We start from the raw sequence: 25329 nt of genomic DNA on the forward strand, positions 1-25329 counted from the left end.
GGGGATTAGCGCGTTACCAACCAAACATAAATGTAACTAGACCGCCACTTATTAAATAACCTGTTCGCACGACATTGACAATGACGTGACTTTCAAATGTTGTTATCACATTCCTAACATTTAGAATTAAAATTTTAAATTAACACCACCTCCGCGTAACAATCAGGGAACCATGTCACAAATTTATCTGCGAACTATGGCAGCCCTTGACAGAAGGGTGCCCCGAAAATTTCAGCCCTTCTGGAACCATGACGCAGGTAAATTTTTAATTTGACAAGGGTATGAGTGTCACATTAGCAAATTCCAGGTCCAAAGACGATATTTTGTTGGGCGCCGCTATTCAAGTGGGTAAGTCAATAGAAACTGTGTTTTTGCAATAACAGTCTCGGTGATTTGTCAGGGACTTGTAATAGCGGGAATTGGCGATTTGACCAGACCTGCGGAAAAATTGAGTGTACAGCAGAGTGCAGCTTTGGCAGCTACAGGAGTTATATGGTCACGTTACTCGCTTGTTATTAAACCAAAAAATTGGAGTTTATTCAGTGTAAATGTATTTGTGGCAGGCACACAACTTTATCAGTTGTACAGGGCATTCAGGTGAAAGCAGTTGGTATTATTATTTGCAAAAATCTGAATTTGAATTTTTTGTGGTTGCAGTTACCAGAGGAGTCTCAAGGAGGGCAAACAATAGAAATATTTAACAAGAATAAAATTTCAAATATGTGCTCAAAATAATTGGAAAGTGTCAATGTTACCTGAATCTTTTAGACTGAGTAAAATGTTTTGTAAATAGTTTTTTAAATCTGCAGACGCATCTACACACACACACGCACACGCGTGTCATAAGAACTGATTAGTTCCTAAATTATATTTTTGGAAAATTGGTTATGATTGTTGTTCTATTTTTGATAACCGTCTGTTGCAAATCGTTACATTATTAAGCAAAAACTCGAGTAGACATAAGCGAAAACATATTTTTTAGTATGAAGGTTACTGTATATTTAATAAATAAAAAGTTGTATGTTTAGATGGCCGTGATTTATTCAAATATATTCGGTCGAGTTCGTACTTGTTCGGGTGAAATCGCTCCTGTCAACTGTCACCGGCTTTTAAGGTCATGTGTTGATGTAAGTGCAGAATTGTCGGACTTTTAATTTTTGATAAAAAGGTGTAATTTCGTGATAACGAGCCCCGACGAGTAAGTATTATATAGAGATAAGTACCTAAAACATACAAGTGGTTTCGTTTCTTGTCTCAACTTGTGTTTCTCGTCATTTTGTTTATTGCAGTAAGTTAATGGATTCAGAGTTATAAAAGTCTTTTAAATGAAACTGTTGCTATCGGTAGACGCAAAATTTATTAATAGACATCAATGCCCAAATGTTTTGGCCGTAATCATTACATTTTGTAATGGTACCATTAAGACGTCATGAAATGGTACTAACAAATTTTAGAGTTATGACCAACGCTGGGGTTTTTCCTTCAAGTTTAATCAAATAAAATGTTCTTTGGTCAAATTCCAGGGTCTACTGACTCATTAAACTTGTGTTTTCTTGGGTGTAAAATTACTATTACGAAATGACGTTGCAAATTGTTCACATTGACGTTAACCTTTCATGGTTGTCCACTTCCATAGCGGGTTACACACGGATGTGGATGTCTTGATACATGCCCGTCCATACATGAGCGTACGAGCAAAATTTCTGGCGAAGACAGAAACATCATCATCCACGTCCGTGTCCGTCTCACGAGTAAGATTTTTTTGTTGATAAAGCATTTCGTCACCATCCAACAATTCCAATATGTAACATCTTTTTATTGAGCATAATTTGCAGTTAAAAATGGCAAGAGAGTTAGATATCATAATTTTCGGAGCAACGGGCTTCACCGGCAAACACACGGTCCCCCTAGTTTCGAAACTGGCCAAAACAAAAAGCCGCGATCTCACTTGGGGAGTCGCCGGTCGTTCCGAAAAGAAGCTGAAAGATTTGTTGGGTCAATGCGAGAAAGAAACAGGTAAGTGGCACTTGTTTTGCGAGTTCTCGAATAATGTAACTTGTTCAGAGATTTCGCTGGCTCACATTCCGACAATCGTCGCGGATGTGCAAGACGAAAAGAGTCTGAAAGAGATGGCTCGTAAAGCACGCATCGTCATAAATTGTTGCGGTCCGTACCGCTTCTTTGGGGAACCGGTGGTCAAAGCTTGCGTTGAAGAGGGTACCCATCATGTCGATGTGAGCGGGGAACCCCAGTACATGGAAAAGATGCAATTAAAATATCATAGCGCTGCACAGGAAAAAGGGGTTTATATTGTCAGTGCATGCGGGTTAGACAGTATACCGTGCGATTTGGGGGTGGTGTTTTTGCAACAGAACTTCACAGGCACCCTCAACTCGGTCGTCACGTATTTGGATTTTTGGGAAGAAGGCGAGCCCACTCCAGGACCCGCGATTAATTACGGCACTTGGGAATCTGCTGTTTATGGTCTTGCATATGCCAAGGAATTGGGAAGTCTGCGCCGTCAGTTGTTCCCGACCCGCTTGCCCAGCTTTAAACCCAAATTAGAAGCCAAGTAAGATGCTGTTCATGATGTAACCTACACTGGGACGACGCTAATTTACTATAACTGTTTTATTTTTCGGTATACTTATGTAATTTTTACAGGAAATTTCCGCACAAGAGTAGTCTTGTGGCAGGTTGGTCAGTGCCTTTCCTTGGGTCAGACCGTTCAATAGTGAAGAGGTCTCAGCGTTGTTTCTACGAAAAAGACTCGAAACGACCTGTCCAGATTGAAACTTATTTCGTCATTAAATCCTTCCTGTACTTATTGATGTTCGCCATTTTTGGCACAATATTTTCATTTTTGGCTAGATTCAAATATGGAAGAAGCTTACTGTTGAAAGTAAGAGAGAGTACAGTGTGATGTCGTAACTTAACTGCAAACCAACCAGTTAAGTGTCGACGTCAGTTTTGTTTGTCGTGCGTGCGCACAAGTGATGAGAGTTTTTTTTAAAGTACCCAGAAAAATTCAGCGGCGGATTATTCAGTCACGAACAGCCGAGCGAAGAAAAACTAAAGAAATCTTGGTTCAGCGTAACTTTGTACGGAGAAGGTTGGAAAGAATCGCTTCCTGATGCTAACGATGAGTACACCACCCCTGTGGATCGAGCGGTTTGTGTCAAAGTGAAGGGACGCAATCCAGCTTACGGCTCTACATGTGTCTGTCTGGTACTTTCCGCTATAACACTAATTACTGAGACTGACAAGATGCCCCCTGGTGGAGGTGTTTACCCACCAGGTTTTGCTTTTGCCAAGACCTCACTTGCTGACCAACTGAACGAAAACGGTGTTACTTTTGAAGTTGTGTTTGAGAAAGATTTGCATTTATCCAAATATTAATCCTTAGTTGTAGCTGTTTTAAAAATATTTAAAGGTGTCCTTAACATTATTTTATAACCTTAAAGATTATATATTAACTCTCCCGAGTGTGCTTTGTGTTAACTATACGTATATCTTGCGTTATATTCAAAATAAAATATTTAACTAAAGATGGCTTGTATTTATCACTTTAAAAGTGGAGACCTTATTTTCACACCACAAGCGAGCCAACAAAATATTTTCTCGTCGCAAACTTTATTTTTGATATGAACAAAATTTATTTTTTTCAGATTTGCCATTTACGAGATTGCTGCGTAGAGCATTGGGTGCTCAGTAAATACAGAATCGCGAAATCTTGTATTTCAGATTTATTTGTTTCATACCGAAATCGATTAAAACTTACATTACTTACGCTTCTGACCTAAAATTCGAATGAATGTTGATAAGCTTTAGTGAAATGTTTAACGGCAAATTTATAATTTTCTTCGTAAAATCAAAAATTTTCCACAGTTTCAAAAGCAGCACGTGTCGAATGCATTTTACGGCTGTATTTAAAGGTGTCAAAATATCAAAATAACTTTGTGAGATTTGAAGATCACGGAATATAAAATGGGATTATTTCAAATAAAACGAAAAATGCAACGTTATTTTATTCGTAGTTTTATTTATTTTGCAAAATTACTGTAGGTAATATGTACATAACATACATATTTTATTAACAGACAAAAAATATGTGACGTGGCACAATGATGGTGTCACCAAATTTTCGAATTAAAATTAATTAAAATCCATCGATTGAAAAATGTTTTTAAATTCCAGGCGCTTATACGGGTGTCGCAAAATTCGCGAATTCCGAATTCGGAGCGTGGTAGGGAAGGATCCAGGATCCAGTGGAGCTCGAAAAATACTTAGAAAAAAAAATTCGCACTTGAATCAATCACTAATCATTATTCAAAGTGACCACCGTTATTGTCAATACAATAATGAAGGCGGCAACAAAATTATTCTTCCGCTCTTTAAATCATACCTCTGTTATTGCGAATCGTTATGGCAGCATTTTCCACCCGTTCTCTTAAAACTTCAACACAAGAAGAAGTCGCACGGAAATTTTCTGGACTCTAGGAGCTCTCCCGCACGTTTCATCATACACTACACAATGTATTCAATGTTCGAAAATAAACGCACCGATTTCACAAAATTTTAGCCTAAATCACAGAATGAACACGTAAACATCTTCCTTTTGTAGTCGAATAAAACTAACTAAAAGTGTAATCCTCTTGTCTCTACCTCGGCCGCGGAGCGAAAAAACTTTATTCTAAAAACACAATGTTTTGCTCTGATTTTGCAATAGTATATTAAAAAACGTGTTTCATAAGGAAGTGTTTATTGGAATAAACGCCTTATGAAACGACTTCTTTATACCATTTTATTTTTCACTTTAGTATAATTGCATGATAACTCCTAGGATACGAAATACGTAAACATGTCTATAACCGGGGAATAATAACAGGGCGTAATAAGAATAAGCGGGCGTAATGAATTCATAACGCCCTCATCAATTCATAATTGCAAAGATGCCAATTTGTTTTTTTTAAATACGTATAGTGAAAAATAAAATCTTGTATGCACCACGGCGTCACCGAATGATTACGCCCATCGAACGATATCCATCTCTCGGGCTAAAGCCTTCGAGCTGGATTCATCGTTTTCCGGGCGTAATCATCGTTGTAACGCCCTTGGTGCATAATAGCTATTTATGCACAGAGAACGATGAATCCAGCTCGAGGGCTTTAGCCCGAGAGATGGATATCGTTCGATGGGCGTAATCATTCGGTGACGCCGTGGTGCATACAAGATTTTATTTTTCACTATACGTGTTCTTAAAAAAAAAATTGGCATCTTTGCAATTTTGAATTGATGAGGGCGTTATGAATTCATTACGCCCGCTTATTCTTATTACGCCCTGTATTATTCCCCGGTTGTTATGGACATGTTTACATATTTCGTATCCTAGGAGTTATCATGCAATTATACTAAAGTGAAAAATAATAGCTATTTTCTATTTTGGACCTTTTGAGCCGTTTTTAAATCAAAAATAAGATTTTTAAAAATCTGAGGAATGATACAGGATGTCTCAAAATTCGCAAATTCCGAATTCAGAGCGTGGTAGGGAAGGACTCAGTGGAGCTCGAAAAGTACTTCGAAAAAAAATCGCTCTTCCTGAAAAAGATATAAGCACTTGAATTTTGTTCAATACATAGCAGCCTTCATATCCACAGTGACAAAATACTATTCTATGTAGCTACGTTGCCGTTCCATTTTTAAGAAAAATTACAAAAATTTAAGATGTTTTTACTCCAAAGTAAAGCTATTCTTCAAAAAATTGTTTTACGTTATTATATACATATTTTCCATAATCACCTACACCATAAATAACAATAAACACTGAACTTTTCAGCCTGTATTTGAAGAAAACGCACTTCAAAGAGTGCACCTTCAGATTTTTTTTATTTCAATATTTGGACTACTAAAGTGATCCCCTACAACGCTCTGAATTCGGAATTCGCGAATTTTGAGACACCTCTGTATACTCGTTAATTGTATGTGTGTTCCTTTGTTAAGTTATCAGTACTGAATGATGTTCGCATGACTTTTTATGGTTGTTCCATTTACATGATTTTCATGTACAAAAAACTGAATCACACTGCTAAGCAATCACAGTAACATTTTTTCTTGTCCTAAAAACAATTTACAGAGAAACAATGTCACGAGAACTAGACATAATTTGGAAAGCAACAAATTTTACACGTAACCTACGATCGTTCTTTGCAAATACCGAAAAATTCAACGCCGGAGTGGTAATCAGTTCTTTAAAAAATGGTGCAATTAGCTCCTGGTCCTATCTTTAATACTTGATAAATTTTGTTCAGGTGATTAAATGCCAATTTTACAGCTGCATTTGAAAAAGTAGATTAATTTAGATGGGTTAATATTAAAATAACTTTCAGTGTAAAGTTTGAAGGTTACCGAATTTACAATTCAACCAGGGAATATAATTCAACAGACACACTCCAGTTCTGTTCATTCCACGTTTAACGGAAGCACAAAGGGGTTAAACTTTTAAATTTTGGTATATAGGTATATAGTGTGACTAGGTGATAATAAATCCGAACGAGTAAGTATTAAATATTCAAAAGACAAAAAGGGAGTAACATTATGTACTTACTTGTTTTTTTTGTTTGTGTTATTCATCACTTTTTATTATAACTAGTTCGGTTTGTAAATTTAATTTTTTAATGAAATTAACAAAAACATTGTTTATTTTCGAAATATTTATCAATTATTTTAAGTGAATCGCAATCAGAATCGTTCATTTTATTTATTCGTAAATGAAACAATTTCTATTAAGAATTTCATTGCTGCTATTCTCAGGACAGTGCCAGTGATAAATAAACGTCAGTAGGTATACTTAAATGACGAATTGTTTTGGTCATAAAGACGATGTTTCATGATGGCGGTATAACTGAACGTCAGCTGCATAACGCGAAAAAAATTCCCCAACAACAAATTTTGCATAATAAAGTTTTATTAAAATAATTAAAAAAAAAAAGAGTTTGGTCAAATTTCAGGGCCGGTAACTTCTTCTTTAAATAGTCAGTAAGGAGTGGCTTGAATGCACTATGCGCTTAAACGTGTGCCATTTTTTGGATGATTACTTGATTAGTTCCTGAAAGTACACATTTTTTCCTTCACAACGAGCCCCGCTTCGCAGTACCATACGTTCAACAAATTGAATTGTAATTTTTCTTTTATCAAAAATAGTTTACAGGGGAAAAATGGCGAGAGAAGTAGACATTATAATTTTCGGAGCTACGGGCTTCACCGGCAAACACACAATCGCCCTACTTGCGAGACTTTCCAAATCAAAAAACCGCGACCTTACTTGGGGAGTCGCCGGTCGTTCCGAAAAGAAATTGAGAGATATGTTGGTTCAATGCGAGGAAGAAACAGGTAAGTCGCACTTGTTTATTGAGTTCTTGAATAATGTAGGTACCTACCTAACTTGTTCAGAGATTTCGCTGGCTCACATTCCGACAATCGTCGCGGATGTGCAAGACGAAAAGAGTCTGAAACAGATGGCTCGTAAAGCACGCATCGTCATAAATTGTTGCGGTCCGTACCGCTTCTTTGGGGAACCGGTGGTCAAAGCTTGCGTTGAAGAGGGTACCCATCATGTCGATGTGAGCGGGGAACCCCAGTACATGGAAACGATGCAATTAAAATATCATAGCGCTGCACAGGAAAAAGGAATTTATATAATTAGTGCGTGCGGGGTTGACTGTATACCGACCGATTTGGGGGTGGCGTTTTTGCAGCAGAAATTCGCAGGAACTCTCAACTCGGTGGACATTTACTTGGAACTTTGGGAAGAGGGCGAGAAAACTCCAGGACCTGCGATTAATTACGGCACTTGGGAGTCGGCTGTTTATATTCTGGCACACGTCAAAGAACTGAAAACTCTTCGCCGTCAGTTGTTTACTACTCCCTTACCCAATTTTAAACCCAAGTTGGAAGCCAAGTAAGACATTGGTTGTGACAAAGTGACGCACACAGCGGCTGCACTGAGCTACGACGATGATTTTATTTCTCAGAGACGTCTCGTTCTAAATAAACTTATATTACTTTTACAGGATACTTCCGCATAAGAGAAGTTTTACAGAAGGTTGGTGCGCACCTTTCCTCGGGTCAGACCGTTCAGTGGTGAGAAGATCTCAACGTTACTTCTACGAAAAAAACTCGAAACGACCTGTCCAGATTGAAACTTATGTCGTTATTAAATCGTTTCTGAATTTGATAATATTTGCCATTTTTGGTGCAATATTTTCAATTCTGACCAGATTCAAATTTGGAAGAAGCTTACTTTTGAAAGTAAGGATATTACAGTGCGATGTCGGAGCTTAACTACAAACGAACGACATCAGTTTTGTTCGTACGTACCCACAACTCACGTTGTTTTTCTTTTAAGTTCCCTGAAATATTCAGCGGTGGATTGTTCAGTCACCAACACCCGAGCGAAGAAAAAATCGAAGCATTTTGGTTCAGTGCGACTTTGTACGGTGAGGGTTGGAAAGAATCGCTCCCGGATGCTAACGATGCGTACTTTATTCCTGTGAATCGAGCACTTTGTGCCAAAGTGAAGGGACGCAATCCGGCTTACGGCTCTACATGTGTCTGTCTGGTACTTTCTGCTATAACACTAATAACCGAAAGTGACAAAATGCCACCTGGTGGAGGTGTTTACCCTCCAGGTTTTGCTTTTGCCGAAACATCACTAGTTGAACAACTGAACGAAAACGGTGTTACTTTTGAAATTGTGTTTGAAAAAGATTTGCATTTTCCCAAACATTAATCTCTAGTTGTAGTGGTTTTATATTTTCTTTACCTCCCAAGTGTGTGCTTTGTATTAACTCAACTCAATTTAATTAAAGCTGGCTCGTACCTATTTGTTTGGACGCGAAATCCTTATTTTCAAGACAAACAAGCAAATAAAATATTTTCTATTTACAACCTTGTTTTTGTTGTGGATAAATAACTAAGTAGGTATATGTTTTCAGAGTGGCCAGTTACGAAATAGTAAAATATTAGGTATTTAGTAAACAATTGCCAAATTTTGTACTCCAGGTTTATTTTTCTTATCAAAATTTATTAAAACTTAAAAGACTATTACACTTTGGCCGCAATCCGAGTAGATCGATGTACACATGACCAGTGCCAGTCTTCAAGAATAAGTCTGAAACTGACCTCAACTATTCCGCTAAGGTTCCCTCTGAAAAACACCCAACAAAAATATCCAATTTATTTGATTTTCTCAGAGTAAACATTCTCAAGGTCTTACTTCTTAATCAGCGAGGTACTGTCATCCTCGTCTGCTGTAACAACGGTATCAGCTCCTCTTTGAATATCGTACTGTTGACACCGTGCGTAATCTTCAATATCTGGTAAGCTTTGGTCAAGTGATCAAACGCAAATGCATCCTTTTCTTCGAAAACTAAAATTTTCCCCAATTTTAGATGCAGCAAACCGGTGATCGGATGCATTTGACCGTAGTATTTACTAAAAACAATCACAGATCTTGCAGTTAAACGGGATTTCGTTAGGTTACAAATCAAATAAATTTAAAAAATAATAAAAAAGGATTTTTTCAAGACAAATTTTCAAAAAAAAGTGAAAACATCTGCCAAAGAAACTCACTGCAACAGTCAGCTGTGACACAAATTAAAATAAAATATGACGTCCCAGTTCATTTTTAATTAGTTTTTGGCACAACAACATACGTTATTTGTCAATATTAGTCGTGCAATTTTAGAACTTACTTTATCTAAAAGGGCCTCAACTGTGTATAGTAGTTACATAAATTCGTTACTGATAGATACGTAACTGATTTTCTGATGACACTATATTGGGGTGAACCACATTTATACTTACTGAAAAGCGTCAACGAGTTCAAGGGCGTACGTTCTGGCAAAATCCCACTTCTGAAAGTCAATACTCGATTGAAAAGCTAAATCTAGCGTTTTGACGTGTTTTATGTTAAATTTGTGCAACACACCGCGTTGCTTCTGCAGACATATCTCGCATACGTCAAAATCTAAGAATATAATTAAGGAGAACGGTGCTTGCGTCAAATTTACCGATTTCATCGTCTTATGTAAACGGTAGGTACAATTGTGACCTCAGTAAATCACGAGTCGAGGTCGCGAGCGGACCGCAGACTAAATGACATGTCAGTTGATTTTTTTTGGAAAGGATACAAGCCAGTTGCTTCATATTTTGCAAATGGATGTCAGTAAACTCTATGACTTGCTTGAACAGTTCCAAGAAGTTTTCAGTTATTGCCGCGCCACATTTACCACATTTATCATTCGCGCTTGCACTCTCTGCGTCGATGTAGTTGTCGCATTGGTCATTAGGGCAAGCGGCTGCGTTTATTTCTGGAGGTTCCGGTGCCAGACAGCGCGGACACTGACACAAGAAATAGTACGCCGCCTCCAGTTCCTTCTGGCGGTCTTTCGTCGTGTTCAAAACGTCGATGTAACTGATACGGATCTGGAAAACAATCGGTACCTACAAGTTGAATCTTGTCGAGAATCGACTCACTTCAGACCAGTCTAGATACTGCAAGGTTTTTAATGCGCGGATATGCAAGATTGGACCCTCGAAAATGGCAACGGCGTTGGGGTTGCAAGAATGGTCGATTACCGACGCCCCCAAGTACATTCCGGTCCCCAAACATTGCAGCTCTTGGTCGATGATGTTGAAACTGTTGATGCACATCTGAAATTGGCTTTGAAAAAGCTGAGACAGCACTTTTAAGCATCGAGACTTTTTATTTTGCGGTACGACTCTAAAAGCGTTTCGACTCTAGGCTCAACTTTCTTTTGTTGATCTTGAACTTTTTTTAACGTGACTCGCTTAATTTATATCAATATTATTGTTGGCCACGCACAAATAAAGGTATTTTTAAATAGCCCAAATATTATATAATTCTCCCACCTCCGATTTAACTTCGTTTGTGACTTACCCTTCCGTACATCCCCATCAGTTCTGCGGAGTTTGGGAGACTGTCGTCGCCCAAAAAGTCGAAAAGAACTGCACACAACGACGTAAAATGTTCCATCCTTTGTTGGTCGCCCTTTATGTTGGGATAGTCTGGACAAATAACTGTTAAAAATGTTTTTACCGAAAGTGAGCGCCTTACGAGACATCAGATCTTTGTACATTCTGAAACAGTTCTCCAGGTAGTAGCTCTTGGTCAAGTCGCCCCCTTTTCGCAGAATATGGATGAGTCTGGCCAGGAGTCGTGCAGCGTCTGGAAGTGTCCTGGGGGCTATGCGTTTCAAGTTTCGACACTCAAATTTGTGTACATTCCACGCGTCCTTTTGGCAAATCTTACCACAGTAGTACACATAGTGACATCCAGAACATTTCAGAAACTTTCCCCTTAAAAATCGTGCACATTTTAATTCAACAATTTACCTGCCAGTCTTTTTTGACACACAAAAACATGAACAAAAATCACAGAGGGACTCACTTTTTCATACAGAAATCGCAATATTCTGTTCGCACCTTTGAACTAAGGACGTACACGAACGGCTTCTCCTTGTGAATTGTGCTCCCCTCGTGGACCAGCTTCTTCGCCCGCATCTCTGTTTCTGTAACGGTTCTTACAACAGATCAACACAAATGCACATGACACTCGAATGTGGGGTATTTATAAATTAGCGGCTGAGTGTGACAGCATATTTTTGGCCACCACAGGTATAAATATCCTCGCTCTTTACAAGAAGTTTAAACAGGATGCAGGTGGTGTCAGTACCTCATCAGTTATTAAAAAAAAAAGTAACCTGCCGCACTAGTTCAAGTAAATATAAGCAAAGTGAAGGAAGTGAATCATGGACTTTTTCAACATATTTAGAATTCAACTTTGTCATGTTTTGGATTTGTTTTACTTGAAAATAGGTGTAAAATAGTAAAAATTTCTCTTGCAATTCTACAATTAGTGGTTGCTTAATTTTATTGTGCAAACTTGCCTTGAGCCATGATCTTCCACGAATCTCAATCTGGGCATTAGTACATTCGTTGAAATTTCACCATTTAAGTACAAACACGATTTACGTGTTCCACACTTTAAAGCACAAAATCCTCGAATACATAACCTAAAAATACAATCTTTATTGAACAAATTGAGACGAATCTTTTTTCCTCAATTCATTTCGAGCTTTTTAATCCTCTTAGAATCCTTGTCCATTTTTGGAAAAATCCTAGCAAAAATTAAAAAAAAAGCCCATGAAGTTATTATTCAGTTACGTATTTCTTTAAGAATTGACGTATTAAAAACGTGACTACGTGAGTTACGAAATCTTTTTTACGTAAATTCGATCACGGAAGCAGTATATTGGTTTCAAAATACATAAAAGCTGCCAGGTGTTTGTTCCAATTTAAAAACGTTTAATTTAGCGCCTGTTTTTAAGGGAGCTGTCATTTAATTGTACCTCCGACGTGTGTGGGGCGCCACATTCGCCACTTGGATTTGAAAAGTGGGTTCAATTTTTTAAATATGGCTGTGTACCGGATTAACAGTTTTTATTGATTTCAACTTTATTACGGAGATAAGCATACTTTTTCTAATTGTTTTTTTTTTTATAAGTGACTCGTTTTATGTTGAATTGTGATTGTGTTTTGCCGTGTTATAGACTGAAGGATTGATTTTTAGGTTCGTAACGAACTATGTCAGCATTCGGTCGTAGTTCCGCAAAAAATTAAATCTTGATGTGCGGACAGCTGAAAGCTGACATATCTGTCTCCTTTTGGGTTTAACGTTAAATTTAATTGACCTGATAAATCCTTATTTGGAGGATGAATCATGTTCAGTTCAGTTATTCCGTTTGATTCGTTGATCGCGAAAGGAACCAAATCCATAAACCAGCGCCAGTAACACGACGACTGTTTCGTCGTTCGCAGTGTTTGGCTCCAAATTAATGGATTTACCACCTTTTCGCCGTCAGTGAGTCACTCGACGTCCAAATTTTAACTGTGAAGTTGTCTTTTGAAGAATGGATGACGACGAGTACAAGAAACTGCCCGTCGAGGAGCGATGCGTCCACAAGATGTGGCAGGGCCGTATCCACGGCTACGAAGAACTGGCAAAGCTCTTTCGGCAAATCGACGACGACAAATCGGCCGAATTTGCCAAGTACCTTGGACTGATCAAGAAATTTGTGGTTGACACTCATGCAGTGGGCCAAGAAAAGGGCCTAGAGGCGGTTCTCGCCTACGTCGAGAATTACGCCCACGCCGGCAAGACCGTCGGAGAGGTGATTTCGGGGGTCGTCGCCAAGTGCATAGCGGCCCCCAAGACTCGAACCAGGGAACTTGCTGTCCAAGTGATACTTATGTATATCGAAATAGAAAAGGGGGAAGTGGTCCAAGAGGAGCTCCTCAAGGGGATGGACCAAAAGAACCCCAAGATCGTGGCAGCGTGCATTAACGCCACCACCGTCGCCTTGAGGGAGTTCGGGTCCAAGATTGTGAATGTGAAGCCTTTGGTGAAGAAAATGTCGACGTTGTTTGCCGACCGGGACAAAACCGTGCGAGATGAGGCGCGACTGATGGTCATCGAGATGTACAGATGGATTGGTGGAGCTTTGAGGTAATTTTATTGGCTCTGTTGCGACAAAAAGTGTTACATAACTTGACCCAAAAAAATGTTGTCTTGTTGGGGAAAGGTTTGTTTCTCTAATAAAGAAATTAATTTACGACGCGTGTTAGAATCTTTCGAATTTTTAGGTCTCAATTGAACAATTTGAAACCCGTCCAAGTGACAGAGTTGGAGGGCGAGTTCGCCAAAGTCGAGGGCCAAAGGGCCGTCCCTCAGCGCTTCATAAGATCCGAGCAGCGAAAGCAGATAGTTCCGGCGACGGAATCTGAAGAAGTCGACGGCGGTAGGTGTGACAGTTTTGTCCATTTAGCGATCTTCACGCACTGTGAAGCATAAAATGATGAAATGATCTCATTTCGGTACGATTAGGTGGGTCCGATGACGGCGAAGAAAACGAAGATTCGCCGGAAATTGATCCGTACGATTTGGCGGACCCCGTGGACATTTTGTCCCAATTACCCAAAGATTTCTACGAAAGAATCGAAGCGAAGAAGTGGCAGGAACGCAAAGAAGCTCTCGAGATCGTGGAGAAACTGGTGAAGACGCCGAAGTTGCAAAACGGGGACTATGCGGATTTGGTGAGGACGCTTAAGAAGGTCATCGAGAAGGATAGCAACGTGGTGGTGGTTGCTCTTGCCGGAAGATGTCTGGCTGGGCTGGCTACAGGGTTGAAAAAGAAGTTCCACCCGTATTCCGCCGCTTGCGTGTCCTCGCTTCTGGAAAAGTTCAAAGAGAGGAAGCAGAATGTCGTCACAGCTATTAAAGAAGCAATCGACGCGATATACTTGACGGTGAGTGTTTGGAAGTTATTGTGTTTCAAAATAAAGAAATTGTGATTTAGACATCTCTGGAGGCCATCCTAGAAGATGTGATCGAAGCTTTGGGCAACAAGAATCCGTCAGTTAAGGCCGAAACGTCTTTCTTCCTAGCAAGAGCGCTCACCAAGACTCTTCCGACTGTTGTTAACAAGAAGACGCTTAAGCTTTTGACGACGGCGTTGCTTAAAAATATCAACGAATCAGGTAAGATTGTAATAAATGATTGGGCCGCTCCTGGATGAAGAATCTGCCAAAACAATCCTAGATTAATTTTTAATAATTCGGTTGGGCTTGACACAATAAGGAATTAATTCTTCACGAGTGGATTATGTTGAGTGAATAATTATTTACATACAAGTATTATTTGTTTCCACAAGTGGGAAGATTACCCGCACGAGCGCAAATAAAGAAACAAGTTAGTTTTTTTGGTAGTGCATAAATATATTTTTTCAAGATCCCACCGTGAGAGATTCTTCTGCTGAGGCGTTGGGAACGTTGATGAAGCTGGTGGGAGACAAAGCGATCGGACCATTTTTGGTAGAACTGGAAAAAGACAATTTGAAGATGGCCAAAATCAAAGAGTGTTGCGAAAAAGCGGTGATCACTGTTAAAGTGACTGGCGTGAAAAAAGAAAGACCGACCACGGCTCCGGCCAAAGCTACTGTCGTCAAACCGAGCAAAGCGGCGACCACGGCGCCTAAATCTGCACCGAGTGCAAAGTCCACAAGAGGCGCTAAGAAGAAACCCGGCGGCATCAATTCCGTAACTGTCGTACGACCGAAGAGCAAGAATGTATCCAAAGCCGTGAAAAACACCGAGAGAGAGCTCGGCGAGGAAGAAGTCGACGAGCTTTTGGGGAACGTCGTTAGCGCTTCGATTTTGGGAGAGATCTCGGACTCCAGTTATAAGACGCGGTAAGTGATTTGGCAAGTCGTGTCGGTGCGATGCGAGTGGTTTGTTTTTGAGGCAGGTTGGACGCGGCGAAGCAGTTCTTTGAGGGTGTTAAATCGATGGAGGGCAAAGAAATACCGGCTCAAGCCGTCGTCAAAGGATTGAGTAGGAAGCCAGGCTTGAAAGACACAAACTTCCAAGTATTGCAAGTCAAACTGGCCATCATCAAGTATCTGGCCGAGAATTCGACGTTCTCTACGACCACCGCGAACTGTTGCATCAACGACATCATGGAGAAGTTCGGCGACGCGAAAAATGGCTCTCTTGTATGCGAAACCATGACGGCGATTGCCGAAGCCACCAGTTTAGCTTTCGTTTCTTCGATCGCTGTGGATTTCGCTCTTAATCAAAAAAATCCAAAAGTTATGCAAGAAGTGTTGGTGTGGTTGTCAAACTCGATCAAAGACTTCGGTTTTGCGTAAGTCGGTGAGAGTCGAGGTGGAGCTGATTTACCGAGTAGATTTTTTTAGGGATTTGAATGCGAAATTGTTCATAGACAACGCGAAGAAAGCGTTGGCCAGCAGCAATCCGAGCGTGAGACAAGCCGCGATTACTTTTTGCGGAACGTTGTACCTGTACATGGGCAACGATCTTCACACTTTCTTCGAAAACGAGAAGCCGGCGTTGCGGGATCAAATCAACGTCGAATTCGACAAGTATCAAGGGATGAAGCCTCCAGCACCCACCAAAGGTGATCATCCAATTATGTTTAGCGTTGTTTTTATTTGGAAGTGAGGTAGACTGGAGTCAATTTAAGTTTGTGTTCGGTTATTGCGACTCGTTTTACACGTTCGACTCTCAGGTTTAGCCAAATGCGCCAGCTCCAACAGCCTGGACAATCTGGACGACGAAGAGGGAGGTGGAGATAGCGACGGCAACGCCAGGAACCTGCAGAGCTTGTTGCCGAGGGTCGACGTGAGCGGTCAGTTTACCGAATCTCTGATAGGCGAAATGGACGACAAGAACTGGAAGGTGCGCACGGAGGCGATGCCGAAAGTGCAGCAAATTATCGCCGAGGCGAAGTTCATAAAACCGAACTTGGGGGATTTGCCCCAGGCTCTGACCCGTCGATTGACAGACAGCAACAAGCAGATAGCCCAGACGGCGCTGAATATTTGCGAGAGCATCGCCAAGGCGATGGGATCGCCATCCAAGCAGTACATCAAGATCTTTTTCCCGCATTTTCTGCGAAATCTCGGCGACATCAAGAACTCGCTGAGGGTGGCGGCCAAAGAAACAATCGACGCATACGCGGAACAGTGCGGCTACAAGGAGTTTTTCGAAAACGAAATGATCGCCGACGGTCTGAAGATGGGGACGCCTCAGCTCAAGGTCGAGTTGTGGGGTTGGCTCGCCGAGATTTTACCGAAGAGTGAGTAGAGAGAGTGTCGTAGGGTGGAGGTGAGAGTGAGTCGTTGTTAGTTCCAGTGAAAGGAATTCCAAAGGAAGAGTTGATCATATGCATTCCACTTCTGTACAGTCACCTGGAAGATAGGAGTTCTGATCTCAGGAAGAATTCGCAAGAGGCTGTTTTAGGTGTGATGATTCATGTGGGGTACGAGGCTATGCTGAAGCAGTGCGAGAAATTGAAGGTAAACAATTTGTCTTCGGCGGGTTCGTGAAGTGAGAGAGTTTTTGCAGCCCGGGTCGCAACGCGTCGTCATCGGTACGTTAGAGAATGTTAGGCCGAATTTGCCCGTTCAGACTACCAAAAAGGTGGTCGAGAGGGAAGAGAAAACAGTCAAAGGTACTAAGCCAGTGGCCAATTCGAAAAATGCCGTCAAACCCAGGGTATTGTGGTAATCGTGTCATTTTTAATTGCGATATTTACGGTGGTCGATTTAGGGCGCTGCCTCTTCAACGAAAACATCAGCGACGACGAATAAGAAGAAGGACGAAGACATAGACACTTCACCTTTGCTCGTCGTCAACAACATGAAACACCAAAGGACAATCGACGAGTCCAAGTTGAAAGTTCTCAAGTGGAACTTCACCACGCCAAGAGAGGAATTTGTGGAATTGTTGAAAGATCAAATGGCCGCGGCTAACGTCAACAAGACTTTGATGTTCAACATGTTCCACATGGATTTCAGGTAAGGAAGAAATTTGTTGCCCCGTGTGCATTTTTGGGTGAAAAGCGGACAATAAAAGTGAATTTTCTTAAATATTGCAGTACTAGATGTTGGAGGAGGTGTTGACAGTAATTTTGACAGATTCCTATCGGCGAAATTATGAACCAAATAATGTAATTTTATTTAATCTAGTTACCCATGAAAAAACGACATTATGTTCACGTTGACAGATGTAATTTTTGACATTTAGCTAGTGGTAATAAATGAAGTTTTGATGGGAAAATATTTATTTGATTCTGGAAAATAAGTAATTATGTTTTTGTAAGGTTCCACATCAAAGCACTCGAACTACTGACGGACGACCTGAGCGACAACGGTCCGGCTTTGGTTGCAAATCTCGATCTAATATTAAAATGGCTGACGCTACGATTTTTCGACACAAACCCCTCCGTCCTCCTCAAAGGCTTGGAATATCTCAATTCCGTTTTCAACATGTTAATCGACACCAAATACAGAATGTTGGAGAACGAAGCATCATCATTTCTGCCCTATCTAGTCGTAAAGGTGAAATTTTCAAATTTCACACTAAACCAGTCGTGAATCGTACATTTGCAGATTGGAGACCCCAAAGATTCGGTTCGTAACGGAGTACGTTCGCTCTTCAAGCAAATATGTCTCGTGTACCCAGTCAATCGACTGTTCACCTACATAATGGAAGGAGTGAAGTCGAAGAATGCCCGACAAAGGGCGGAGTGTTTGGAGGCGATGGGTTCCATCATACAAGACTACGGTAAAATTGAAATTGTGACGGTGAATTTTTTTTTATTGATCGTTTCGATCAGGAATCACCGTTTGTACTCCTTCACCGGCAGCGTGTCTCAAAGAGGTTGCCAAACAGATATCTGATCGAGATAATTCTGTACGGAACGCGGCGTTGAATTGTGTGGTCCAGGCCTACAACATCGTGGGGGATAAAGTGTACAAAATGATCGGAAACGTGAGTGAATATTTTGTTTTGATTTAGACAAATTGTGGTGTAGATTCTAGACAAAGATTTGTCGCTCTTGGAGGAGCGTATTAAACGATCGAAGAGGACCGCTTCGAAAAAGGTTGACCCCGCTGTGGTACCGCAGTTTGCACCAAAAGAACAAGAGATTATTGGTGTGGAGGGTGAATCGGGTGATAATAACGAACCCTACCGAAATGAAGAGGAGGAAGAAGATGCGCTTCCCCCGGTGGTGTAAATATCAATGCGAAAATTGCTATTTTTGGAATGTTTCAAAACTGCTTTTACAGAATGCCACCGAAGATGATTCAAGAAATGAACGAACCAACAGGACCGTTCCGTTTAGATCCCGAACTGTTGGAGCACCTCGACAATTTACGTTCATCCCCGCAACTAAGGAAAGTGCAGGAATTTGATCTGGAATTTTTAAAAAGTGATGTAAACATTCCAAGTTTGTCGGCGGCGGATATCAGGGCAAAGTAATTTAAATCATTTTTTTTAAGAGGAAGTCACAGGTTTGAATGTGTTTTAAGGATAATGCCTTTGTCACCACCGAAACCTCTCGACCCCAATCTGTCGATCACTCGACGGAGTTTGGGCGACCAGAGACAAAACAGCCCCAAGAAGGATGACCCCATTTTAGTCAGCAGTATTAATCACATTTCGTCGCCCGACACCAACACGGCGTTGCTGGTTAGTATATTTTTTTGTGTACGTGTGCCACGTGTACTTTTTTTTTTCAGGGGCTTCAGCAAATAATCGAATTCTTGCAATCTTCGAGGAGCACCTTGATGTTGGACCACGAGAACGATTTCATGCGTGCCATCATTCAACAGTTGAAACATTTGCGAAATCAGGATCCGGTGTCGGACCATCAAGTGGCAAAAACGTACAGAAACATTTTGACAGCTATCGATGCGGTACGTCTCACCGGTGCAAACAGATGACGGTGCGTGACGTTTGCTTGTTTTTTTAGTTCTACTACAACAAGAACTTCGGCCAGCAAGTGTGCGTGGAACATCTCAAGGATGTCGTCGACGAACTGATCCACGTTTTGGTCGACGGTAAATTGGAGAATTGCAGAAACGGCGACGCTTACATTCGAGTGATCAATCTGCATTGTGTGAAGATCATCGAGAAGTCTGAACACACGAAGATCATATGGTGGGCGGCGCGAAAGTCGTCGTGGCCCCGTTTCATTCTGGTTTTGTTGCAGCGCTCTAGTCAAGTTGATACATGAATGCATAAGGAATGACAGTTTGGCACGGCACACCGACTTGGTAATGAAGTGTTTGTGGCGCGTCATCAAACTGATGCCAAATTGGGGCGAGGACGTCGACTACGACTCTGTCCTGTTCGAGGTTCACAATTTCCTCAAGGAATTTCCGTCGACTTGGTGGAAGAACAAGCCGATGGACACCGCCCTTAGGACCATCAAAACCATTCTGCATTCCTGCGTCAAGATCAAAGGCGGCTCCATCATGCTGCACTTCGGCAAAATTCCAAACACCAGCGAGTCGGAAATCGAGTCGTACATTTTGAAACTGTTGAAGGTAAGACTGTTCGATGTTTTGCGTCGGCAGACGAAGTACCGTTTGTTCGCGCAGACTATGAATCTCGAGGCGGTGAAGCAGACGACGCAGCAGCGTGTTCCGTTTTCGAGGGCCACCCACACGATGCTCACGGAGATTTTCCAGAAGATAGGGAACAAGAACGACACGAAAGAGGGACTGACTTTGTTGTACGATTTTATGCTGCAGCATCCGGAAGCCGACATCGATCCGTTCTTGAAGAAGTCGTCGCAGTTTTTCCAGGATTACATACAGAACGGACTGCGCGAGATCGCCGACTCGAGGAAGACCGCCAAATCGACGTCGGGTGAGTTTTGTTTTTAATCTGCCATGATTTTAGGTAGCGATGGTCGGAGCAAATGATAAAACTTGATTTCTGTGCAGTTGAGGATAAGGCGTCGGAAATTATCGTCCCTTCGGAGGCGGATGCGGACGACAAAGGACCCGAATATTGGGAGAAACGGTTGGAAAAGTGGCGGAAACTGCTCCACGGCGAGGAGGTAGTCGATAACTAATACATAATAGCAACATGTAGAGTTGTTCGTTATCTGTTATAAGAATGCGTTTTAACACTGTAACAATTAACTTAAAAACCAGAAGAAAATTTGTTTTCGTTTCCATGGAGCTGGCACAAAGCGTGCACGGAAATCGAAAAGGGCCACGAGAAAGAAAACAGTTGAAAAACAACTTGTGAAACGTACGCTTTTGTAGTCGTACCTCGTGCATTCTTATAACCCGAACCGTTGTGTAATCTCTAGGTTCTGTGAATACCGTTAAATTAAGCGTAATTTTAATTTTTCTTTTTGTCTTATTTTTCTACTGTTTACGTATTTTAATGTTAAAGTTAATAAATTATTAATTGGTCCTAGATGTTCTTGTCGACAATGAAATAGTATATTATGTTATGAGGACCAAAAATGAAGTTTTATGTGTTGCGGCTGGTAGATTGGCTGCCGAACGCAGTGAGGCAGACAAACCAGCCAAAGCACATAAAACCATTTTTGCTCCGAATATAACATATACTATTTTTTCTTCAAACCTTCATAACAAATTATTTAAGACATGTTAAGAAACCAGGTAGGAATTTCAAATAATTTAGCTAGTTTACTTTACTGCCGCTCATCAGCGGAGATAATAACTTCACGGATGCCTTCAGCGGAGATAATAACTTTATCTGCCGCTCTCAGCGGAGATAATAACTTTATCTGCCGCTCTCAGCGGAGATAATAACTTTATCTGCCGTTCGTCAGCTCGTTAGATGCCATGACAATGAAGTGACACTTTAGCATTATCAATGCAGCAGGATAATGTCATAATTTACGGACGTTTGAAGAATAGTATATTTCAAACCAAGGTAAGAAAGTGGTTTCTTGCAGACCGCAGGCAAAGATTATAAACCGAGTCGCAGACGAGGTTTGTAAGTGCCTAAGGTCTGCAAGGACACTTTCTTAACAAGGTTTGAATACAATTTTTTTCCCTACCGGCACAACTTTGTTGAAAAAAGTCAAAAAAGATGGTTATATTCATGATTAAAACGAAAATTTTGAGAATTGAATAGTAGGCTGTTATTTGTTTAATTAACTTGTCATCGCATTTGAAGATTTGAGGTTTGTTCGAAAATTTGATATAAACAGGGTAAAGTAATCTACCTACCTAGCTTATCTGCTTATTTTCCAGATTATATGATTGAGCTACCAACTTACTTCATTGAATTGGCTTTCATTTATCAATAACTTATTTCACTTTTGACATTTGTATTTTGGTACAGTTTTACCATAAACATTTCATGATTAACTTTCTTACCTTAGCGAGAAAGTTGAATTTTCTCACCTCAAATGAGGTATCCACAGCCTACATTTCTAACCAGTAGGGAGAAAAAACCATTTTTTTCCAATTTTTCTAGTACTTTATTGAAAAATTTAAGACAACGTAACAAGTCAAATACAAGTGTACAATACAAAAATGCTTAAATCATTACACTCGACGTTACAAAATCGTACACCCATATTTGCGTGTGAAAAAATAAATAAGTTACCGGTACGCAGTACAGTAAAAACTGTAATATAAAAGATTTACTACTTAATACAAAAACCATATTGAACTTGGTTACTTGGGAATTTGTAAGAAATAAAATAATTTCCTAACTGTTAGGCGAATCACATCATACATCCACACTCGTCCATTCTTTACTCGGATTGGGCTAGAAAGGTAAATAAATTCAGTCTTGCACCTCACAGCTCGTCCTTGAGATCCTCGTCTTCGTCGCCGCTCGACGGTGGAGGTGCGCCACCGGTTCCTTGATACAGTTTGGCGATGATGGGTTGGACCACATCCTCAAGCTCTTTCTTCTGTTTTTTGTACTCTTCTGCTTCCGTGTCCTGATTATCCTCCAACCACTTGATCTTCTCATCGATCGCCTCTTCCATCTTGGCCTTCTCGTCGCTGGACACCTTCGCGCCCAACTTGTCCTTGTCTGCCAGCTGGTTCTTGAGCGAGTATGCGTAACTCTCCAACTCGTTCCTCGCCTCGACGCGCTCCTTCAGCTTCTTGTCGTCGTCGGCGAACTTCTCCGCGTCCCTGATCATCCTATCGATGTCTTCGGGCGTCAGTCTGTTTTGGTCGTTCGTGATGACGATCTTCTCTCTGTTTCCGGTGCCTTTGTCTTCGGCGGACACTTGCAAGATGCCGTTAGCGTCGATCTCGAACGTCACTTCGATCTGGGGAACTCCTCGCGGTGCCGGAGGGATGCCGGTCAGGTCAAATTTACCCAAGAGGTGGTTGTCTTTGGTCATCGGACGCTCTCCTTCGTACACCTGGATGGTGACGGTGTGCTGGTTGTCGGAGGCGGTCGAGAAAACTTGAGATTTTTTGGTGGGGATTACGGTGTTACGCGGGATCAGTTTGGTCATGACGCCGCCCACGGTCTCGATACCCATGGTAAGAGGGTTGACGTCGAGGAGGACGATCGCGTCGGTGTCTTGTTCACCGGAGAGGACTCCGGCCTGGACGGCGGCGCCGTACGCCACGGCCTCGTCGGGGTTGATTCCGCGGGAAGGTTCTTTACCGCCGAAGAATTCTTTCACCAACTGTTGCACTTTGGGGATGCGAGTGGAGCCTCCGACGAGAACGATCTCGTCGACGTCTTTTTTGTTCATGTCTGCGTCCTCCAACACCTTTTGGACCGGTTTCATCGTCGATCTGAACAAGTCCTACGAGAGATTTATTGAAAAAAACGACTCGAATCTCACCCAACACACTTACCATGTTCAACTCTTCAAACTTGGCTCGGGTCAACGTCTCGGAGAAGTCGTCGCCTTCGAAGAACGACTCGATTTCGATTCTGACCTGGTGACCCGAAGACAGCGCCCTCTTCGCTTTTTCGACTTCACGACGCAACTTCTGCACCGCACGGTTGTCCTTGCGAATATCCTTGCCCTTCTTCTTCTTGTACAGCTTGATGAAATGATCCATGACTCTCTGATCGAAATCTTCTCCTCCCAGATGGGTGTCTCCGTTTGTGGCCACGACTTCGAACACTCCATTATCGATGGTCAAGAGCGACACGTCGAAAGTACCACCGCCCAAATCGAACACCAAAACATTCTTCTCTCCGTCTTTCTTGTCGAGACCATAGGCGATAGCCGCGGCCGTGGGTTCGTTGATAATTCTCATGACGTTCAGACCGGCGATGGTTCCGGCGTCTTTGGTAGCTTGGCGTTGGGCGTCGTTGAAGTACGCCGGTACAGTCACCACGGCGTGGGTCACTTTCTTGCCCAAATATGCTTCGGCGGTCTCCTTCATCTTGCCCAACACCATCGCCGAGATTTCTTCGGGGGCGAAGACTTTGTCGCCTTGACCGGTTTCAACGGAAATGTGTGGTTTGGAGTTCTTCTCGATCACTTTGAAAGGGAAGAATTTGATGTCATTTTGTACGGTGGCGTCGCTCCATTCGCGACCGATCAAACGTTTGGCGTCGAACACGGTGTTCTCGGGGTTGGTAGTCAGTTGGTTCTTGGCGGCGTCGCCGATCAGGCGCTCCCCGTCCGCCGTGAAGGCCACGTAGGAGGGAGTGATGCGGTTACCTTGGTCGTTGGCGATTATCTCGACGCGACCGTTTTTGTACACCCCCACACTAAAAAAAAATCGTTTCCGTTAAAATTTAATCCAACGTTCCACAACATCACGGTGTGCTGTGATTTATACGTATACATTTGCCGCCTCCCAATTTCTGTATGTCAGAATATAAATTTGACGTTTGAAAGATTGCATTTCGCAATTTTTATTTTTCAAAATATAAATCACACTTCTCGTGCATCTTTAATATTACCTACCAAGTATGACTCACTTTCGGCTTTGCTTCCGGAAGCAAAAACCCTGGCCACATTTCGATATTTGGAGTGGTTCGATCAAAGTCGATTACTTTTTATCAAATTACATACTGGTACTCACCACGAATATGTTGTTCCTAAATCAATTCCGATGACCGTCCCCACTTCATCTTTTTCCTTTTTATCGTCTTTGGCCACAACGGACAGGACGAGGCAAATCGCCCCAAGCGTCAGATGTAACTTCATTGCGCTCTTCTCTTAGGTACTGCAACAAAAGTTACAATTAAAGACCCTCCCAATAGTCCCAATATGTCGAAGTGGCATAACTGTACTAATATACGTAGGTACTGGGGTACCATGACACGTAGCTAACGGTACAGGAATTTTCAACAAAAGTACCTATTTTCCTCGATCTCGACCGTATTTTCAGAACAAATTTCCAAATTCTGTCAATATTTAACGCTCTGAAACGTGATCGACGCCGGTAACGATCCACTCAATGGTGGTTGTGTTGGGATAAAATAAAACTTTACGATCGGATGGAGTTCCTCGAGATTATTGACTTTTGCGATTACTTACCGACTGTAGAAATTAAAAGTTTCAAAAAGAAAAGCTTTCACACTATTTCGATTAAATTATTCACAACACTACACTCTCCTTACTTTCTTGTTCGCGAAACTGACTAAATTGGTTTGACACGCCGAATATAAATCTAGAATTTGTCGTGGTATTCTGTGATTGGTCGCAATTTGAAAGTTCGACAACGTGATTGGTCGGTGCTTCTTTCGTTGGCCGTTTCTGATTGGTCCACGTGACCGACGATTCTCGATCTTACGGGAAGATTTCCTGAATGTTCGGAAAGCAACAGTGGCGTAACAAAAAAAGGGAACAAAACAATATGTTGCCTGTTATCGGGTTATTATATTTGGATTAAAGTATCAACAATCGACACGTATCTGTAATAGTACATTTTTCCTTAAATAAAA

The 25329-nt window shown here is 41.4% G+C and overlaps 6 protein-coding genes across 12 annotated transcripts; 4 read left to right on the forward strand and 2 right to left on the reverse strand.

The window, feature by feature from the left end:
* The first annotated feature begins 33 nt into the window (after positions 1–33).
* Positions 34–1025, forward strand: LOC138135508 (mitochondrial pyruvate carrier 2-like). The gene is made up of 4 exons (XM_069054262.1): positions 34–257; positions 308–348; positions 401–597; positions 658–1025. Exons 1-4 carry the CDS (start codon positions 173–175, stop codon positions 689–691), a joined length of 357 nt encoding a protein of 118 aa, XP_068910363.1. The 5' UTR covers positions 34–172; the 3' UTR covers positions 692–1025.
* A 32-nt stretch (positions 1026–1057) lies between these two features.
* LOC138135481 (saccharopine dehydrogenase-like oxidoreductase) lies at positions 1058–3548 on the forward strand. 4 transcript variants are annotated; one of them, XM_069054225.1, is made up of 5 exons: positions 1520–1751; positions 1836–2016; positions 2065–2572; positions 2665–2902; positions 3016–3548. In XM_069054225.1, exons 1-5 carry the CDS (start codon positions 1617–1619, stop codon positions 3397–3399), a joined length of 1446 nt encoding a protein of 481 aa, XP_068910326.1. In that variant the 5' UTR covers positions 1520–1616; the 3' UTR covers positions 3400–3548. The 4 variants fall into 4 exon arrangements, with proteins under 4 accessions (XP_068910327.1, XP_068910328.1, XP_068910325.1 ...); XM_069054226.1 differs by lacking the exon at positions 1520–1751 and adding an exon at positions 1058–1198 and having other exon boundaries at positions 1836–2572; XM_069054227.1 differs by lacking the exon at positions 1520–1751 and adding an exon at positions 1199–1288 and having other exon boundaries at positions 1836–2572.
* Positions 3549–7192: 3644 nt separating this feature from the next.
* Positions 7193–12353, reverse strand: Smyd3 (SET and MYND domain containing, class 3). 3 transcript variants are annotated; one of them, XM_069054237.1, is made up of 9 exons: positions 11970–12353; positions 11471–11585; positions 11138–11379; positions 10961–11088; positions 10537–10713; positions 10191–10485; positions 9865–10027; positions 9275–9492; positions 7193–9205 (listed from the first exon to the last, which is right to left on the reverse strand). In XM_069054237.1, exons 1-8 carry the CDS (start codon positions 11977–11979, stop codon positions 9282–9284), a joined length of 1341 nt encoding a protein of 446 aa, XP_068910338.1. In that variant the 5' UTR covers positions 11980–12353; the 3' UTR covers positions 7193–9205; positions 9275–9281. The 3 variants fall into 3 exon arrangements, 2 of the variants coding, with proteins under 2 accessions (XP_068910338.1, XP_068910336.1); XM_069054235.1 differs by having other exon boundaries at positions 11471–11591; XR_011160998.1 differs by lacking the exon at positions 7193–9205 and having other exon boundaries at positions 9352–9492; positions 9753–10027; positions 11471–11591.
* LOC138135489 (saccharopine dehydrogenase-like oxidoreductase) lies at positions 7215–8946 on the forward strand. The gene is made up of 4 exons (XM_069054238.1): positions 7215–7389; positions 7450–7957; positions 8070–8307; positions 8405–8946. Exons 1-4 carry the CDS (start codon positions 7215–7217, stop codon positions 8786–8788), a joined length of 1305 nt encoding a protein of 434 aa, XP_068910339.1. The 3' UTR covers positions 8789–8946.
* A 142-nt stretch (positions 12354–12495) lies between the features above and the next one.
* On the forward strand, positions 12496–20883 carry msps (msps cytoskeleton-associated protein 5). Of its 2 annotated transcripts, none has more exons than XM_069054212.1 (23): positions 12496–12652; positions 12901–13588; positions 13726–13880; positions 13967–14388; positions 14439–14619; positions 14870–15329; positions 15386–15784; positions 15837–16057; positions 16169–16738; positions 16789–16958; positions 17008–17157; positions 17212–17459; positions 17765–18002; positions 18054–18228; positions 18281–18435; positions 18479–18678; positions 18735–18923; positions 18978–19137; positions 19188–19364; positions 19421–19608; positions 19661–19997; positions 20052–20322; positions 20400–20883. In XM_069054212.1, exons 2-23 carry the CDS (start codon positions 12993–12995, stop codon positions 20528–20530), a joined length of 5793 nt encoding a protein of 1930 aa, XP_068910313.1. In that variant the 5' UTR covers positions 12496–12652; positions 12901–12992; the 3' UTR covers positions 20531–20883. The 2 variants fall into 2 exon arrangements, with proteins under 2 accessions (XP_068910313.1, XP_068910312.1); XM_069054211.1 differs by having other exon boundaries at positions 12498–12652; positions 12992–13588.
* Positions 20884–21898: 1015 nt separating this feature from the next.
* On the reverse strand, positions 21899–25079 carry Hsc70-3 (heat shock protein 70 cognate 3). Its single transcript, XM_069054215.1, has 4 exons — positions 24923–25079; positions 24465–24608; positions 23277–24147; positions 21899–23224 (listed from the first exon to the last, which is right to left on the reverse strand). Exons 2-4 carry the CDS (start codon positions 24587–24589, stop codon positions 22247–22249), a joined length of 1974 nt encoding a protein of 657 aa, XP_068910316.1. The 5' UTR covers positions 24590–24608; positions 24923–25079; the 3' UTR covers positions 21899–22246.
* Positions 25080–25329: the final 250 nt, after the last annotated feature.

This window comes from Tenebrio molitor, chromosome 7 (genome assembly GCF_963966145.1).
Source record: "Tenebrio molitor chromosome 7, icTenMoli1.1, whole genome shotgun sequence".
In the NCBI taxonomy this organism is placed as follows: domain Eukaryota; kingdom Metazoa; phylum Arthropoda; class Insecta; order Coleoptera; family Tenebrionidae; genus Tenebrio; species Tenebrio molitor.